The sequence below is a fragment of the Babylonia areolata genome, chromosome 13 (genome assembly GCF_041734735.1).
Source record: "Babylonia areolata isolate BAREFJ2019XMU chromosome 13, ASM4173473v1, whole genome shotgun sequence".
NCBI classification, from domain to species: domain Eukaryota; kingdom Metazoa; phylum Mollusca; class Gastropoda; order Neogastropoda; family Buccinidae; genus Babylonia; species Babylonia areolata.
The window spans coordinates 27,265,831-27,283,330 of record NC_134888.1 but is presented as its reverse complement, the minus strand read 5'-3'; the positions used below and the strand labels follow the sequence as shown (position 1 = coordinate 27,283,330).

Here is a 17,500-nt window from a genome sequence, read left to right as displayed (position 1 = left end):
AGCTCCTGTGTGCAGTATGCTGGATTATGTGAGAGTATTTAGTTCATGTGTGCAGTATGCTGGATTATGTGAGAGTATTTAGCTCCTGCATGCAGTATGCTGGATTATGTGAGAGTATTTAGCTCCTGTGTGCAGTATGCTGGATTATGTGAGAGTATTTAGCTGCTGTGTGCAGAATGCTGGATTATGTGAGAGTATTTAGCTCCTGCATGCAGTATGCTGGATTATGTGAGAGTATTTAGCTCCTGTGTGCAGTATGCTGGATTATGTGAGAGTATTTAGCTCCTGTGTGCAGTATGCTGGATTATGTGAGAGTATTTAGTTCATGTGTGCAGTATGCTGGATTATGTGAGAGTATTTAGCTCCTGCATGCAGTATGCTGGATTATGTGAGAGTATTTAGCTCCTGTGTGCAGTATGCTGGATTATGTGAGAGTATTTAGCTGCTGTGTGCAGAATGCTGGATTATGTGAGAGTATTTAGCTCCTGTGTGCAGTATGCTGGATTATGTGAGAGTATTTAGCTCCTGTGTGCAGTATGCTGGATTATGTGAGAGTATTTAGCTCCTGTGTGCAGTATGCTGGATTATGTGAGAGTATTTTGCTCCTGTGTGCAGTATGCTGGATTATGTGAGAGTATTTAGCTCCTGTGTGCAGTATGCTGGATTATGTGAGAGTATTTAGTACATGTGTGCAGTATGCTGGATTATGTGAGAGTATTTTGTTCATGTGTGCAGTATGCTGGATTATGTGAGAGTATTTAGCTCCTGCATGCAGTATGCTGGATTATGTGAGAGTATTTAGCTTCTGTGTGCAGCATGCTGGATTATGTGAGAGTATTTAGCTGCTGTATGCAGAATGCTGGATTATGTGAGAGTATTTAGCTCCTGCATGCAGTATGCTGGATTATGTGAGAGTATTTAGCTCCTGTGTGCAGTATGCTGGATTATGTGAGAGTATTTAGCTCCTGCATGCAGTATGCTGGATTATGTGAGAGTATTTAGCTCCTGTGTGCAGTATGCTGGATTATGTGAGAGTATTTAGCTCCTGCATGCAGTATGCTGGATTATGTGAGAGTATTTAGCGCCTGTGTGCAGTATGCTGGATTATGTGAGAGTATTTAGCTCCTGTGTGCAGTATGCTGGATTATGTGAGAGTATTTAGTACATGTGTGCAGTATGCTGGATTATGTGAGAGTATTTAGCTCCTGTGAGCAGTATGCTGGATTATGTGAGAGTATTTTGCTCCTGTGTGCAGTATGCTGGATTGTGTGAGAGTATTTAGCTCCTGTGTGCAGTGTGCTGGAATATGTGAGAGTATTTAGCTCCTGTGTGCAGTATGCTGGATTATGTGAGAGTATTTAGCTCCTGCGTGCAGTTTGCTGGATTATGTGAGAGTGTGCAGTATGCTGGATTATATGAGAGTATTTAGCTCCTGTGTGCATTATACTGGATTATGTGAGAGTATTTTGTTCATGTGTGCAGTATGCTGGATTATGTGAGAGTATTTAGCTCCTGTGTGCGGTACGCTGGATTGTGAGAGTATTTAGCTACTGTGTGCAATATGCTGGATTATACACGGATATTTTGCTCCTATATGCTACTGTTGGATCATGCGAATATGTAGCTCTTACTTGCTATGTCATGCTGGATTACAATAGTATGCAGTATGTAGGCTGGATTATGCGAGAATTTAGCCTGTTTGCGATATGCCAGATTATGCGATCATTTTTTGCTACTGTTAGCACTATGCTGGATTTCGCAGGTATTTAGTAAATGTATGCAATATACTCGATTCCAGTTTCGTTGGATTTTACCAGTCTTTAGCTCGTTTGCATTATTACGCTGGATTTCGCAAGTATTTCAGCTCCTATTCATGCTGCTGTTTGCTGTACAATGGTATTTTGCTCCTGTTTGACATCACTCCCCGACTGCAAAAAAGCTGGATCACACGAATAATCAGCCCTCTGTTGCAATAACATTGACTAATTTAATATCAAGCTCCCACATGCAATGGATTTGAATTATTTGGCTTCAGTTCATATCATGAATGGATATTATGCTCTAGTGTTTAGTTCATACTTGCAATAGATGAGCAAAATTATACCCCAGTGTTTAGCTCACATTTGCAATATTAAGGCACGTTCTTCTAATGTTCAGCTTATGACTGTAATATCAAAAGTAAATCTGCATTCTACTTTTTGCCTTATGTTTGCAATTTTCAAGCACTTACTATTTCAGCTTGTTTAGCTAATTTGGTGTATTGTATATATATATATATATATATATATATATTTTTTTTTTTTTTTTTTTTTTTTTTTTTTTTTTTTTTAATGATGATGGTCTCCCGTCGGTCCGATGGATGAGTAGGCAGGCAGGCTTATCTGTCGATGTGTGTCCTCATATGGGAGAAGAGGCCGATTCTAGATGCGCAGCACTTCCCACAGGTGTTGCAAAGGAAAACGTCTCCAGAAGTTGAGCCCTGCTTCCTTCGTTCACGCTTCTCCTTAATGGCTAGCATTCTCTTGTTTTCAAACGTCTTTATAGCACAGCATCCTCCAGCGACAGCGGTCAAGGGCATCAGTTTCCCAGGAAGCGATGTCTATGTCACAGGCTTTGAGGTTTGTCTTTAAGGTGTTCTTGAAGCGCTTGCAGGGTCTTCCAAGTTCACGGTGGCCTTCCTTCAGCTGGCCATACAAAAGCATCTTCGGGATCCTGCTGTCTGTCATGCGGACAACGTGTATCCTGTCCAGCGTAGCTGGCACTGGATCAGCAGGCTTTCGATGCTGGGCAGTCTGCTCCTCTCTAGGACCTAGAAGTTGGAGACCTTGTCTTGCCACTTTATGCCGAGGATCTTTCGTAGGCATCTCTGGTGAAACTGCTCAAGTTGTTGAATGTGACAGCGATATGTCGTCCATTTTTCACAGCAGTACAACAAGGTGGTCAGCACAACAGCTCTGTAGGTTTTCATCTTGGTGTTGAGCCTGATGCCTTTGTTGTTCCACAGTCTGTTGTTGAGTCTACCAAAGGCGGAGCTGGCCTTGGCGATGAGCAGCGTCACTTCTTATATATATATATATATATATATATATATATATATAAATATATATATATATATATATATATATATATATATATATATATATATATATATAACAGGCATCAAAATGACCTTGCATAGGTTAACTGAAAGAAACAGAGAGAGATACAAAGAGAAATAGAAACGCACTGCACACGCACACGCACGTGCGCGCGCGCGCGCGCGCGCACACACACACACACACACACACACACACACACACACACACACACACACGAAAAAACACACAGACAGGCAGACCAGAGAGAGAGAGAGAGAGAATCACCCTCATCTGCGCTAAAACACCTCCACAACCATCACAACTATTATCACCATCACCACCACTACCAAACAAATGGCAGCAAACAAACAGCCCCAAAACAAATCCTTTTCCATAACAATCACGTTCTATCCCCTCCCGCTCTACCCTATCAACCTACTCCCCCCCCACCCCCCAATCCCAACTCTTTTCCCCACTGCCCAACCCCCTCTGTATTCCATAAACTCCTCCCATTCTCCTCCTCCTCCTCCTCCTCCTTCTTCTTCTCCTGCTCCTGCTGCTTCTCCTCCTACCAAAACTCTCCCTCAACAACAGGACTCCCCCAAGGCTACCACACTCCACCCCTCCCCTTTTTAGAAACGAGTTACAAGCCACGAAGAGGACGGCTGCCAGTGCTGGAATCTCCAGGCCCCAGGCCCCGCGCAGATGAAAGCGAAGCCGCCCGATAATTGGGAGTAATTCCTGGCCGGTCAATAATTAATGAGTTTCATTTACAAGTAATTGGCAAAGATCACTCTCCTGTCGCCGGCGAGAGCAGCTGGTTTCGTCAAGCCGAGCCGCTTGACTCAAGAAAGACACCTGCTTTATGAGCCCGAGAAGCTGGAGGCTGGCATGGAAGGAGGAACGGAAGGAGGGAGGGGGGTTGGGGGTGGGGTGGGGTGGAGGAGATGGAAGAGGGTGAGGAAGGAGAAGGATGGGAGGGTGAGGGTGGGTGAGTAAGGTGTGGGAGGCGAGGATGAGGTGAAAGAGAAAAGAAAAGAGAAAGACTCGGAGAGGGATGAAGGTGGAGTAGGTGGGTGGTGATGATAGTGGTGGTGGTGGTGGTAATTATGAGAGTCAGCAGAGAGAGAGAGAGAGAGAGAGAGAGAGGGAGAGGGACAGACAGACAGACAGACAGAGACAGAGAGAGTTTCGCTCAAGACAGACACTGTCAGTTGTGACCCAGAGAGCGTGCTTTAATTTCCTGTTTAATTCCTGTTCATTGCTATAATTCTCATGGTAAAATGAGTACGGTTTTTTTTGGTTTTTTTTTTTTTTTTTGTTCTTTTTTTGTTTTTGTTTTGTTTGTTTTTTGTGTTTTTTTGTTTTGTTTTTGTTTTTGTTTTGCAAATTTTTTCGGTAGGAAAAAGAATATAACCATCATCACTTTTTCTTTTTCATCCCCCCTCGCCCCTGTTTTTGCAATGGTGGCTTTTTGTTAAGAAAACAATTCAGATGCAAACAATTCACATGGTGCCTGCATAGATGAGGGTAAATAGTATACATATGCAGAAAATAGAATTGGTCCCAAAACAGAACCTTGGGGTACACCGTAATTAATGGACAATGATGCAGATTCGGATCTGTTAGCTGATACAAGTTACTTTCTGTCAGAGAGAAAGGATGAAATGAGCTCTAAAGTGTTGAGAGATAAACCATGTATCTTCTATTTACGTAAAAGCAGAGAATGATCAATAACATCAAAAGCCGTAGCAAAATCAACAAACAGAGCTGCAGTTATTTCATTGTTATTTATGTTGGTAAGCCATTGATCTACTAAATTTGTTAATGTGGTGTGACACGAGTGATAAGCTCTAAACCCAGACTGGGTATGGATAAAACAGCTTGAAATGATTACAATGATGCAGAATGTGTTTATTAATGTGATATTCCAAAGGCTTAGATAGAACTGACAAAATAGAGATTGGTCGATAGTTTGGAGGTTCACAACGATCACCATTCTTGAAAATGGGAATAACTAGCAATTTTAAACGATTTGGGAATTTGACTCTGTGTGTGTGTGTGTGTGTGTGTGTGTGTGTGTGTGTGTGTGTGTGTGTGTGTGTGTGTGTGTGTGTGTGTGTGTGTAATACATAAACTACATACTTATGTAAGGGATTCTGCAATAACAGGGGCTGAAAGTGTTAATATTTTCCCGTCTGTGCCATCAAGTCCCCTAGTACCCTTTTGTTTCAAATGGATGAGAGCATTATGGACTTCATGGACACACATTAAAGGGATATTTAAGGTAGATGAAATATGTTTAGATTCGCAAAATTCAGTCAGAGCTTCTATGGTGTTTAAGTTTGATTTGTCTGATTTAATGGTTGAAGTTGCTACATTGCAGAAGTGTGTGTTAAGGTTATCAGTAGACATGTCTGAAAGTGGTGTATTTTGTGTGGTTATATGTTTATCATTTAGCTGGTTCATGGCTTTCCAAATAGATTTGCTGTCAAAATTGGATTTGATTAACTGTTGGAAATATTTTTCTTCTCTGAACATTTTAAGTTGTTTACTATATTTCTTTGTTTTTTGAAATCTTCCCTGGCTCCAGAATTCAAAAGAGAACCTCTGAGTTCTATTGCCTCATCTATGTCTTTTGTCATCCAAGGCCGTTTAGGGATGCTTTTTACAAGTTTTGAATGGAACATGCCTGTTGTAAATATTGAGAAAAGTGTGACACCATTCTTCAAAGACTTCATCCGGGTTATCATCCGCCTTCTATGTTTAAACTAGTTTTGCTTATGACGTCACGTCGTGAAGAAGAAGTCAGACAGTTTGCAACTTATCTACACAAAGCATTCAAAATCCGGTCATTTAGTTGTTCCTGATTATCAGTCTAGGTATTGTTTTGTTTTATTGTATCATATACTGTATGTCATAATGTTTTCGAAATAAGTTTACACACCACCCCTTCATAAGGGGCTAAGGCCTTTTTTGAATAAACCATCCGAATCCGAATCCGAATCCGGGTTAGTAAGGTGGTAAACAAGAGAAAGAGGGGAGTTCATCAGGTCTGATAAAGATGAGTCTGAGTCGAAATCTGAGAAACATCTGTAAGTGATCACCTTCTGACAATTTTTAGGGATTTCAATTCCTTTTTTTTTTTTTTTTTTTTTTTGACCATGTAAAACAAACTGGATAGAGATAGAGAGGGAGAGGAGAGAGAGAGAGAGAGAGAGAGAGAGAGAGACAGAGACAGAGACAGAGAGACAGAGACAGACAGACAGACAGAGACAGAGAGACAGAGAGTCAGAGACAGACACACAGAGAGAGCGAAAGACAGAGAGAGACAGAGAGACAGACAAAGACAGAGAGAGACAGAGAGAAACAAACAGAGAGAGAGAGAGACAGAGAGAGACAGAGAGACAAAGAGAAACAGAAAAAGGTGAAGAGAGCCAGACACTGCAGACAGTGCCTCCAACAGCAGCCCACACAATCAACAGCAACAAGTGGCGCTCCTTTGGCCATCACCTTCATTTAAAGCACCAGATGGCGCACAGGAAGGTTTGACTCCGAATCTGGATTATTTATTGATTCTGATGCTGATTTGCCCTAACCACAATGCAGCCACGTTGCTCAAGGCAATATCTGGTTGATAATCGTCAAGGGAAGAAAATGATCCTATTATTGCGCGACGCAATTTGCTTAGCTGGCGATGTTAACTCACTCAGTACAGCCAGTCCTCTCTTCTCCTCTACACAGACCCCTCGGATGTCCAGTGGGTGTCTGAATGACCCAACCTTTAGCTTCCGTCGTCAGAACTGTGGTATTCTTTGTCAACATTCACCTCTTCAGTATAAGAGCGTTCCGCTTACAATATTTTGATGATGGTAATTGGGATGAAACTCTGTTAACGTCGTCTCTTTCGCCGTTCGTATGGAGAGAGTTAACCTCATTGAGGAATAGAGTCATTCTGCTCACTGTACACATACTGATGAAGAATTTGTGAAACACAGTCACTTTCCCATTTTGGCTTCTTGGACTTATGACTGAACTAATATTGATCAACTTTTGAAACAGTCACTCTCCCATCATTAACTACTTGGGCTCATCACTGAACTTCAGTAAAGAGGTTTTGAGACACAGTCACTCTCCTATTATTAGCTACTTGGACTCATCACTGAACTACAGTAAAGAAGTTTTGAGACACAGTTACTCTCCCATCATTAGCTCCTTGGGCTCATCACTGAACTTCTGTAAAGAAGTTTTGAGACACAGTCACTCTCCCATTATTAGCTACTTGGACTCATCACTGAACTACAGTAAAGAAGTTTTGAGACACAGTCACTCTCCCATCATTAGCTCCTTGGGCTCATCACTGAACTTCTGTAAAGAAGTTTTGAGACACAGTTACTCTCCCATCATTAGCTCCTTGGACTCATCACTGAACTTCTGTAAAGAAGTTTTGAGACACAGTCACTCTCCCATTATTAGCTCCTTGGACTCATCACTCAACTGCCGTAAAGAAGTTTTGAGACACAGTCACTCTCCCATTATTAGCTACTTGGACTCATCACAGAACGAAAATTAACCAACTTTAAGAGCACTGTTCGCCCTCGTTTCTCCGCAAGCCTACTCAGTTGATGTTAGGGACACTAGTAGCAGGGAAACTGAAGGGGATGGATGTGTGTGTGTGTGTGTGTGTGTGTGTGTGTGTGTGTGTGTGTGTGTGTGTACATCCGTCTGCAGCTGTACGTATTTGTATGAGTAAAAGAGAAAGGACGGGGCATTTACAGATAGAGGGACACACAAACATGCACCACACACACACACACATACACATACACATACATATGCAACACACACACACACACACACACACACACACACACATACACACACACACACACACATACACACACACACACACACACAACACACACACACACCACACACATACACACACGCGTGCACACACACACACACACACACACACACACACACACATGCCGTGCGCATTCGTGCATGCACATGCATTAACACACGTAAACATTAACTCTTTAAAAACACACGAATAGTTTCTTTTTTGAAACGCCGATGGTATCACTATGTTGTTTTCTTTAATCATGGCAAAATATAACACATTTCACTTCAGTGACAGAATGATTTACAGATTTGTTTCCAGCACCAAACACGTGCACGTTGACACATATTTAAAGGACAGAAAACAGTATTATATCACACACACACACACACACACACACACACACACACACACACACACACACACACACACACACACACACACACACACACACACACACACACACATACACAGAGGTCAGATTTTTTTCACAACAGACATAATACGGTCATTTTCTGTTCATGGAAAAAATAAATGAATGTCAAATATATGCACGATCAATCATGAATTTTCCCTGCACACACATGAACCTAATCATAATAATCCCAATGAAAAAAAAAAAAATCACTTTCGTGAATACAAACGCACGTTACGCAACAATAACGTCAGAGAGTTACACACACCCCCCCATGGAGTTCAAACTGGTACACAGTGGCATACATGTTCAGAGGTACACGGAAAATATGTTAACACAGTCTTCAGCTGTTGACATGTTCTTAATTAAAACCATCACACAAACAAGGTGTTCTTGCAAAAAAAAACAACAACCACCATAATCAACGATGCAGATGTGGATTCCATAAAAACAGGTGTACAATAAAAGTGTAAAAAAAAAGGCTTTGGCATATGTCAATCCGATTCATCATCATCATCACCATCATCATCATCGTCATCATCATCATCATCGTCGTCCTCGTCCACGTCGTCGTCGTCGTCATCGTCATCAACATCAACATCATCATCATCCGCTTTCTCCTCCTCAACCATCATAATGATAACAATAACCACATAAATAAATAGACAGATGGATAGATAGACAGATAAATAGATGAATTAAAAAGTAAATGGAAAAAATACATAAATACATAAGCATGTATGTATGTATGTAAGTATGTATGTATGTAGTCGACCTCCTTCGGTCATGGCTGACCATAGATAGAGTATATCCGACCTAATGTCTAAATTGGGCTATCTGCTTGGACCAAGCAGCGTCGGCTGTGACTGTATGTATGCATGTATGTATGTGTATGTATGTACACACACACACACACACACACACACACACACACACACACACATATATATATATATATATATATATATATATATATATATATATATATATAGAGAGAGAGAGAGAGAGAGAGAGAGAGAGAGAGAGAGAGAGAGAGAGAGAATAGCACAAGATTTCAATACGAAAATCCACGTAAACTGCCAAATATAAAATACATATATATAAAATATAAGTCTGTTTATTAAGGTCAAAACACCCAAAACGGTGAAAAATAGATAAGAACAAAGCAAAGAATAAACAAAAAGGAAAAATAAAACAAAAACAAACAACAAAGAAAAAAACAACTGCTTTACATTCTCATAACAAGTGTAAATATTTTTTAAAAGCCCTTCAGAAATAACATTTGATTTATTTTGCAGATAATATAGATAGATAGATATACATTTATCCACGGAAACTGACAACCGTTTCATATATATATATATTGTCTAACAAAACAGAAATAACTCAATAAATTAATAAATCGGTAATTCTCTCTCTCTCTCTCTCTCTCTCTCTCTCTCTCTGAAGTAAAAAAGAACAAGAAAAAAAGAAGAAGAATAGGTCCATTATTTTCCAAAATATTTAAAATAGTTACATCTTTTTGTCCAAACTCAACTCACTAAAACCAATGTCACAAATAGCGCGAAATATAACGCACACAACACACACACACACACACACACACACACACACACACACAGGCAGGCGTCAACACTACGCACAATTCTGAGGCCGGAAGGAAACAGCCCCGGTTTGAGTGAGTTACTCCCATTTCTGAAGGACCCGGAGGGGGGGGGGGGGGGGGGGGCGGGGGGGGGGGGGGGGGGGGTAACCCACTGCGCTCAGCCAGGCTTAGAGGAGAAATGAAATATCAATATAAAATGAAGTACGATGAAAAAAAAAAATATATATAGATATACATATGTGTGTGTGTGTGTGTGTGTGTGTGTGTGTGTGTGTGTGTGTGTGTGTGTGTCTGTGTGTGTGTGTGTGTGTGTGTGTGTGTGAATAAATAGATAGGTAATTAGATTAAGGAATTGATAAATTAGAATGACAAATACGGCTTATAGCTATGAATATAAACGAACAAACTATAAAGAAAGACATAAAAAAAGATAGAAAGGAATCTAAAAATTAATAAGAAGGAAAGAAAGAAAGCATACAAGCAAACACAGATAACGGAATATCCGTAAAACTGTTCAAGAACTGCGTGGAATAGCTAGAAAAGGGAATCTAAATGCACATTGATGCAGTTCAGTTGACGCTGCGTCTTGAGATTTGTGATCTTAAAAACCAAATGTCCAATCGCCACCTAGCGGGATTGTGGAAATGGAAGAGAAATAACTAATCACATCTTGGCTGTCGTGTCTGCGTTTTAGCGCGACCCGTGCAATGCCTGTTTTAAATCTTCGGTAAAAATATACTCAGATCCATATTCTTCTCGATGGTAATTCCAATCTTCAACAATATAAATATGCTGATATTTGATACTGTACACAGATTCATTAATGAACCCAATCGATTTTAAGTATGCTCTGTTACAGGTGTGCAGGTGTGACTCACCATATCTTCAAGTTTCAAGTTTTAATTATCCTTTCACTCCTATTGGAGTATGGAGGATTACTGCAAAATAATCTTTTCGTGCCCAGAACAAACATTTCCAAATACACAACAATGTCGCATAAAAGTTGAGAAAACACAAATGTCTTTTAACTCCAAAAGTATAACTAGGCAACATTTGCAAATCTAATCATCTTACTTACAGCTAAAATGACTTTTTTGCCTCCTTTGAGCATATTACAAAAAATAAAAACCGATTTTGGAGACATATATTTTTTTTAGGAACATATCTATTTCGTAACTGATCATAATTGGGACATTCCATTATAAAATGAAACTCATCACCAATCAAAGACATGTTACAAACCTTACAAAGCCGTAACTCTCGTGGTATGCCTTTGTGTCTCCCTGTTTCTATTTCCAGCTTATGATTACTACTTCGAAATCTGTAGAAGCTGATAACATAATTATCAGGCATTCTGTGCTCAACTTCTCGTCGAAATTTCTTCCATTTGCTGTCCAATTGATCCATTCAACAATAATTTTCATGGGCAACGTCATCCCTCTCCATTTGTATCTGTTTTTTGTTTGTTTGTTTGTTTTTTGTTTTTTTCATATTGACTTTTTTATGTTGTGAACAATGAGTCTGATAATGATCTTACAATTATATATATATATATATATATATATATATATATATATATATATATATATATATATATATATATGTGTGTGTGTGTGTGTGTGTGTGTGTGTGTGTGCGTGTGTGTGTGTGTGTGTGTGTGTGTGTGTGTTGTAACGTCTTTAACATTGCCCAATCCTCAGCTTATATCACAGACTGGCATGCTTACATCTGGGCCGACAGCAACGTGAATGCTGTCTGAACAATGGTTTCTCCATTACGATGGGAATTCACTTACAGCTTAGTTTTTAATGAAGGACAATGACTCTCAAACTAGGAGGCAAGATTGCACTGACTCTTTCTGCTGCAGCATTGGGGGCCAGTTGGCTTTTGGGAACCATCCAATGCCAACTGTCCCAAAACCCCCTCTTGACCGAGAGAGTGGGGATGTAACTTGGGCAAGACACTCTCCACTATAATCAAATTCTTGCCCAGATAGTCGGGACAGCAGTTGCCTCCTCTGCTGTTCTGATGGTCAGAGTCGGACACGACTATCACACAATGTCTTCTTCTTCTTCTTCTGCGTTCGTGGGCTGCAACTCCCACGTTCACTCGTATGCACACGAGTGGGCTTTTACGTGTATGACCGTTTTTACCCCGCCACGTAGGCAGCCATACTCCGTTTTCGGGGATACACAATGTCTTCAATCATATTCACCTCTGTGTTCAAGGAAGGAAAAACAATGGCTTCCAATAACTGTCATTCAGATACAACTGGAAAACAGAAAACATTTCTTTCAACATAGCATGTGTAACGTTCACCAGCAGTCAGACAAAAAACCAAGGACAGTAATCTTTCAAACTCCTGACCACGATATAAGCTGTTACACATCGATGTGGTTCCGCTGTTTATGTGTACATGTACGTGTCCTGAATACGTTTAAACCAAAATGCGCCTGACCAGTTTCAGTTTCAGTTTCAGTAGCTCAAGGAGGCGCCACTGCGTTCGGACAAATCCATATACGCTACGCCACATCTGCCAAGAAGATGCCTGACCAGCAGCGTAACCCAACGCGCTTAGTCAGGCCTTCAGAAAAAAAAAAAGTGAACAAAAAAATTGATAAGCTTACATAAATAAATAAATTAATAAATAATTATGATATAAAAAAGGTAGTAGTAATGATAATAATAATTAAAAAATAAAAATAAATAATAAAGAAATAAAGAAATAAAACAACAATGATGATAAATAAGCAAATAAATGTAAAACATGAAGACACACATTCACACATACACCAACACATGCATAACAGATATGCACCAAACATGACCAATATTTCCAATCACATGGTCAATGTTATTATCCTGTGATTTAAAACTGTTCTTTGTTAGAAATATCTTCTTTCTTCTTTTTTTTAAATCAGTGAAAAGCAGGCGTCATTGAGTAACAGAAGAAAAGGAAAATGAAGAAAAAAACAACAAACACTGGAGTGAAAAGAAAGTTTCAGTTTCAGTTTCAGTAGCTCAAGGAGGCGTCACTGCGTTCGGACAAAACCATATACGCTGCACCACATCTGCCAAGCAGATGCCTGACCAGCAGCGTAACCCAACGCGCTTAGAAAGACAGAAGCTAAGCGAAGTGTTCAAACTGGAGCGCGGAGTGTTGTCACGCTGCACTGTTATGTGTCTTCCCGATGTCTACCTTGCTATCCAGCACAGTTTCAGTTTCAGTTTCAGTAGCTCAAGGAGGCGTCACTGCGTTCGGACAAATCCATATACGCTACACCACATCTGCCAAGCAGATGCCTGACCAGCAGCGTAACCCAACGTTCTTCGTCAGGCCTTGAGAGAAAAAAAGAAGAAAAAAAAAAGAAAGGTGAATAAATAACAGATAAGCTTACATAAATAAATAAATAAATAATAATTATAATATAAAAAAGATAGTAGTAATAATAATAATAATATCCTATCCAGCACAATAAACAAACAAATAAGCGAATGAATGAATGAGTTAGCAAAATGAACAAATCAATAGACATATCAATAAACAAACAAGTCTTAAAGCAAAAATACACTGCTTTCAGTCAAAACACTGATCGACACTTCAGACCTAAAGCAGTATTGATACCTTTATCACACGTGAATAAAGAAATAAGAAAAATAAAAGAATTCCAGTTAAACACCCGAAAAGAAGTGTCTTACCCAAAACCTTAACCCATATCTTTTATTACAAAGACAATACTTCTGCTCACACACACACACACACACACACACACACACACACACACACACACACACACACACACACAACCGCGCGTTGAAAATAAAATAAAAAGAAAAAAAAAGAAAAAGAAAAATGTTGACAGTCTGTACACTTTAGTAATCTTCCATCACTTTAGGTGTATATACCGCCATTTTGTTACTGTTTTGATATTTGTCATAATCTAGGTGTATACACCGCCATTTTGTTTACTGTTTTGATATCTGTCATTAATCTTGCGTGTATACACCGCCTTATGTCAATTATTTTTTTGTTGTTGTTCAATCTGCATGATTATTTCTATTTTCTTCCAATCAGATTCGCTCTCTCTCCCTCTCTCATCCAATGCTCAATACACGATTCCTCCACATCCGCTTCCGGTCACGCCCATGCGCATTTCGTGCTCTCGCGCCTTGAGTCGCAGGGACGCGATGCTAGAACTTCGCCTGTCCGCTGCTGCTGGCGGCGAGGAGGACGTCACAGGTGTGGCGGCGGAGGAGGAGGACGAGGAGGAGGAGGAGGAGGACGGTATACTGACGGGGGGTGGGAGCGGTGGGTTACCTGCCGAGGGGTGGTCCAGGAACGACTCCCGGGCCTTGACTGCCGAGTGGGTCATGCTGGCCAGCAGATGCTGGAACGACCCAGGTGGGGGCACGGGGATGGAGAGTGGGGGGGTGTTGGGGGTGTTGGGGGTGGGGTTGGCGGTATTGGCGATGTTCCTCATCCCCCCTACCACCCCTACCCCTAGCCCCCCTCCCATCCCCGCAGCAGCGGCGGCGGCAGCAGCGGCGGCGGCGCCCATCGTTCCCATCCCCACCCCCATCCCCATGCCCAGGGCCAGGGGCGAGCACAGGCCGGGAGGAAGTGACGTCAGCGGTGACGTCAGACCGTAGCGCGCCATCAGGGTGTTTTCGTAAGTCTTAAGCAGCAGGTCCGAGTAGCTGGAGTGGGGAGTGAGGGGGACGGCCGCTGCGGCCGAGGCAGGCGAGGGGGGCTGATGAGGCCCCACCACCATCCCACCACCACCCCGGGTGACTAGGCTGAGGGTGGTGGCGTAAGGATTGTACGGGTGGCTGCCCCCGCCACCTGCTTTCTCCTTCTTCCTCCACTTGGCTCGACGGTTTTGGAACCACACCTGTTCAAAATGATTATAGTCACATATAAATAAAAGAGACAAACAAAGAAACAAATAAAAATAAAAGTAGAAAATAGAACAAGAAGATTCATAAATTAATAAACTAATAATAACAGAAACAGGAAGAACAACGACACGACTACTACTACTAGTACTACTGCTAATAACAATAATGATGAAGATGCTGCTGCTGCTGCTGCTGCTGCTGATAAATGAATACATGACTAAATAAGCAAATAAATAAAAACGGGAAATAGGTGAGTAAAGCATGTACTGGGTGCAGTGTAAACTAGTACAGTACCATACCAGTTCAAAGGAAAACAGAAAATTGGGGAGTAAAGAGTGCGGAGGGTGTATAACAAGCAACATCTGTATATCTCTCTCGAAGGACTGCATTCTGAGTTTCTTTTTGATCCTCGCTCAAAAATCATTTCCCTCCCGTGACTGACTTTCCAAATAATTCATAATCCATGAAACCATACTGCTCAGCGGTCAGGACTGCCAGCATTACTGTGGGTAAACATTCAAGCGCATTTGTTTAATGTCGGCAATTGTGTGGGCATTTTCAACGGCGCATTTGCCATGTTAATTTGCGAGCATTACTGGGTGTACTATGGTGCATTTGCCATATCAATTGTGGACATTACTGGTGCGTTTGCCATGTTAATTATGGGCTTTACTGTGGGAAGTTGGGTGCATTTGTCATGCTGATTATGAATATTACTGTGGATAGTTCGGCGCATTTGCTAGGTTAATTGTGAGCTCTTCTGCGGGAATTTTCTTTCATTTGCCATTCTAATTGTGGGCATTACTGTGTGTACTGTGGTGAATTGACCATGTTCGTTATTCAGTCACAGGTATCAGCAAAGCTGGAGCCATTGAATTATTCACACAGAAATGTCACGTCAGATGCGTGTGAACAGAAAACGTCAATTTTTCTCTCCCAACCTTTGCCTCTGCTTCGAACTTATCCAGAGTTCTTGATTAACAAACAGGTTTTAGCCCTAATGTCTACCCCTCCGAATTTAAAAGCCTGGCAGGTTCCAATTTCATGCATAAATGTCACAACCCTATAATATGATGAAGGCCATTCACGATGTTGACTTAAATTTCTCTCATATAACCACAGGGAGAGCGACGGTATGATATGCTGAATGCCATTTTCAAGTCAATGTTGACTTAATTTCTCTCACAAGCTACAGAACACAACAAACGGGTAAAGGATGGTGGGGGGGGTGGGGGTGGGGGGGTACGGTAGGATATGCTAAATGCCATGTTCACGTCCAATGTTGACTCACGTTTCTCCTATTGCCGCAGGACATGCCCTTCTGAAGGGTTTGGAAAACTAAACCTTGAAGAAGCTGACACGCGGGAAGTAGGCAGGGGTGAGGTGGGATGGGGGTGGGGGTGGGGTGAAGTTCAATATATCATGATTCATCTACTCGCACTCAATCCACCCCACTTGAGCCGCCATCTCGATCAACAAGGGGGACAAAGCTTCGCCGAGGACCGCGGTAATCAGCCTCCCCCCCCCCCCCCCCCCCCCCGCCTCCTCCTCCTCCCCGCGCCAGCGCGCGGCCACGAGACACTAATAGCGCGTGATCGGAACCTGTTAATACAATCGCCAAACATTCAACACCGTCTTTTTTCAGTTTTTTGCGCAACTCGGGGAGGAGGAAAAGGACGTGGTTCATACCGACAGGAAACTACACAAATACGACACTAACGCCCCCCCCACCCCTCTCCACCACACACACACACACACACATCCCTCCAAAGCGCCAGTAGGCGTCACTGACTGACAGGAAAAGGAAGGAAGACTTTAGCAAGACTATACACACAGCGTCAAACAACTGTTGGCAAGAATATATACACACAGCGAACAGTCACCCGCTGTCGAAAAGCTGGCTGCTATAGGGAGGGCGGGGGAAGGGGGTGGGGTGGTGAGGTGTAATAATGGTGTATTAAATGGTTGAAGGGGGGAAGGGGGTGGGGTGGTGAGGTGTGATAATGGTGTATTAAATGGTTGAAGGGGGGAAGCTTTTCGCTTCCGACAACCCGTCACAGAGAGAGAAAGAAGAAGAAAAAAAGAAAAAGAAAAGAAAAAGAAAGAGCGGCAGGAAGGACAGCCCCCCCACCGCCATGTTTGTTCACCAATTACCTGGAGGAGGTGACATTTGAAAAGGGAGGTAAAGCTCACAGTCCTCCTGTGTGGACATACGAGAGTTGCAGCGGCTTGCCTGACCTGGGGAGGCTGGTGGTGAACGTGGGAGGATGAAGGGGGTGGGAAGGTGAGGGGGTGGGGGGCAACGGACGCTGTGCGTCAGGTGAACGGATAGTGGGGATGGGGGGGGCGTGGAATGGGGGGGGGGGGGGGGGGGGGGGGGGGGGAGGGGTGAATAGTGGGGATGGGGAGGTGGGAGGAGGTGGGTGATTCGACGGTGAAGTTAGCCGAGTGCGTTTCCACAAGTCCCCTCGGGAAAAAAAACAAAACCACTTTCATTTTCATTTTTTCTTACGTTTTCTTTTCTTTTTTTCTTTTTTTTTTCTTCTTTTTCTTTTTCTTCTTCTTTTCTTTTCTTTTTCCCCCCGTCTCATGTGATGTAATTGAGTGAAGAACCATTCAGTTTGTTGGGTGAGCTTTTCAGTTTCACCTCTAGTGCA

The 17,500-nt window shown here is 42.0% G+C and overlaps 1 protein-coding gene across 1 annotated transcript in view; it reads right to left on the bottom strand.

Moving 5' to 3' along the window:
• Positions 1 to 14,050: 14,050 nt before the first annotated feature.
• The window catches only part of LOC143288732 (uncharacterized), a 45,269-nt gene continuing 41,819 nt past the window's right edge, over positions 14,051 to 17,500 (bottom strand). The window contains exons 4-5 of the mRNA XM_076597358.1: positions 14,504 to 14,836; positions 14,051 to 14,377 (exon numbers count right to left, since the gene is read on the bottom strand). Of these exons, the coding sequence (XP_076453473.1) occupies positions 14,051 to 14,377; positions 14,504 to 14,836 (660 nt within the window). The remainder of the gene's footprint in view (positions 14,378 to 14,503; positions 14,837 to 17,500) is intronic.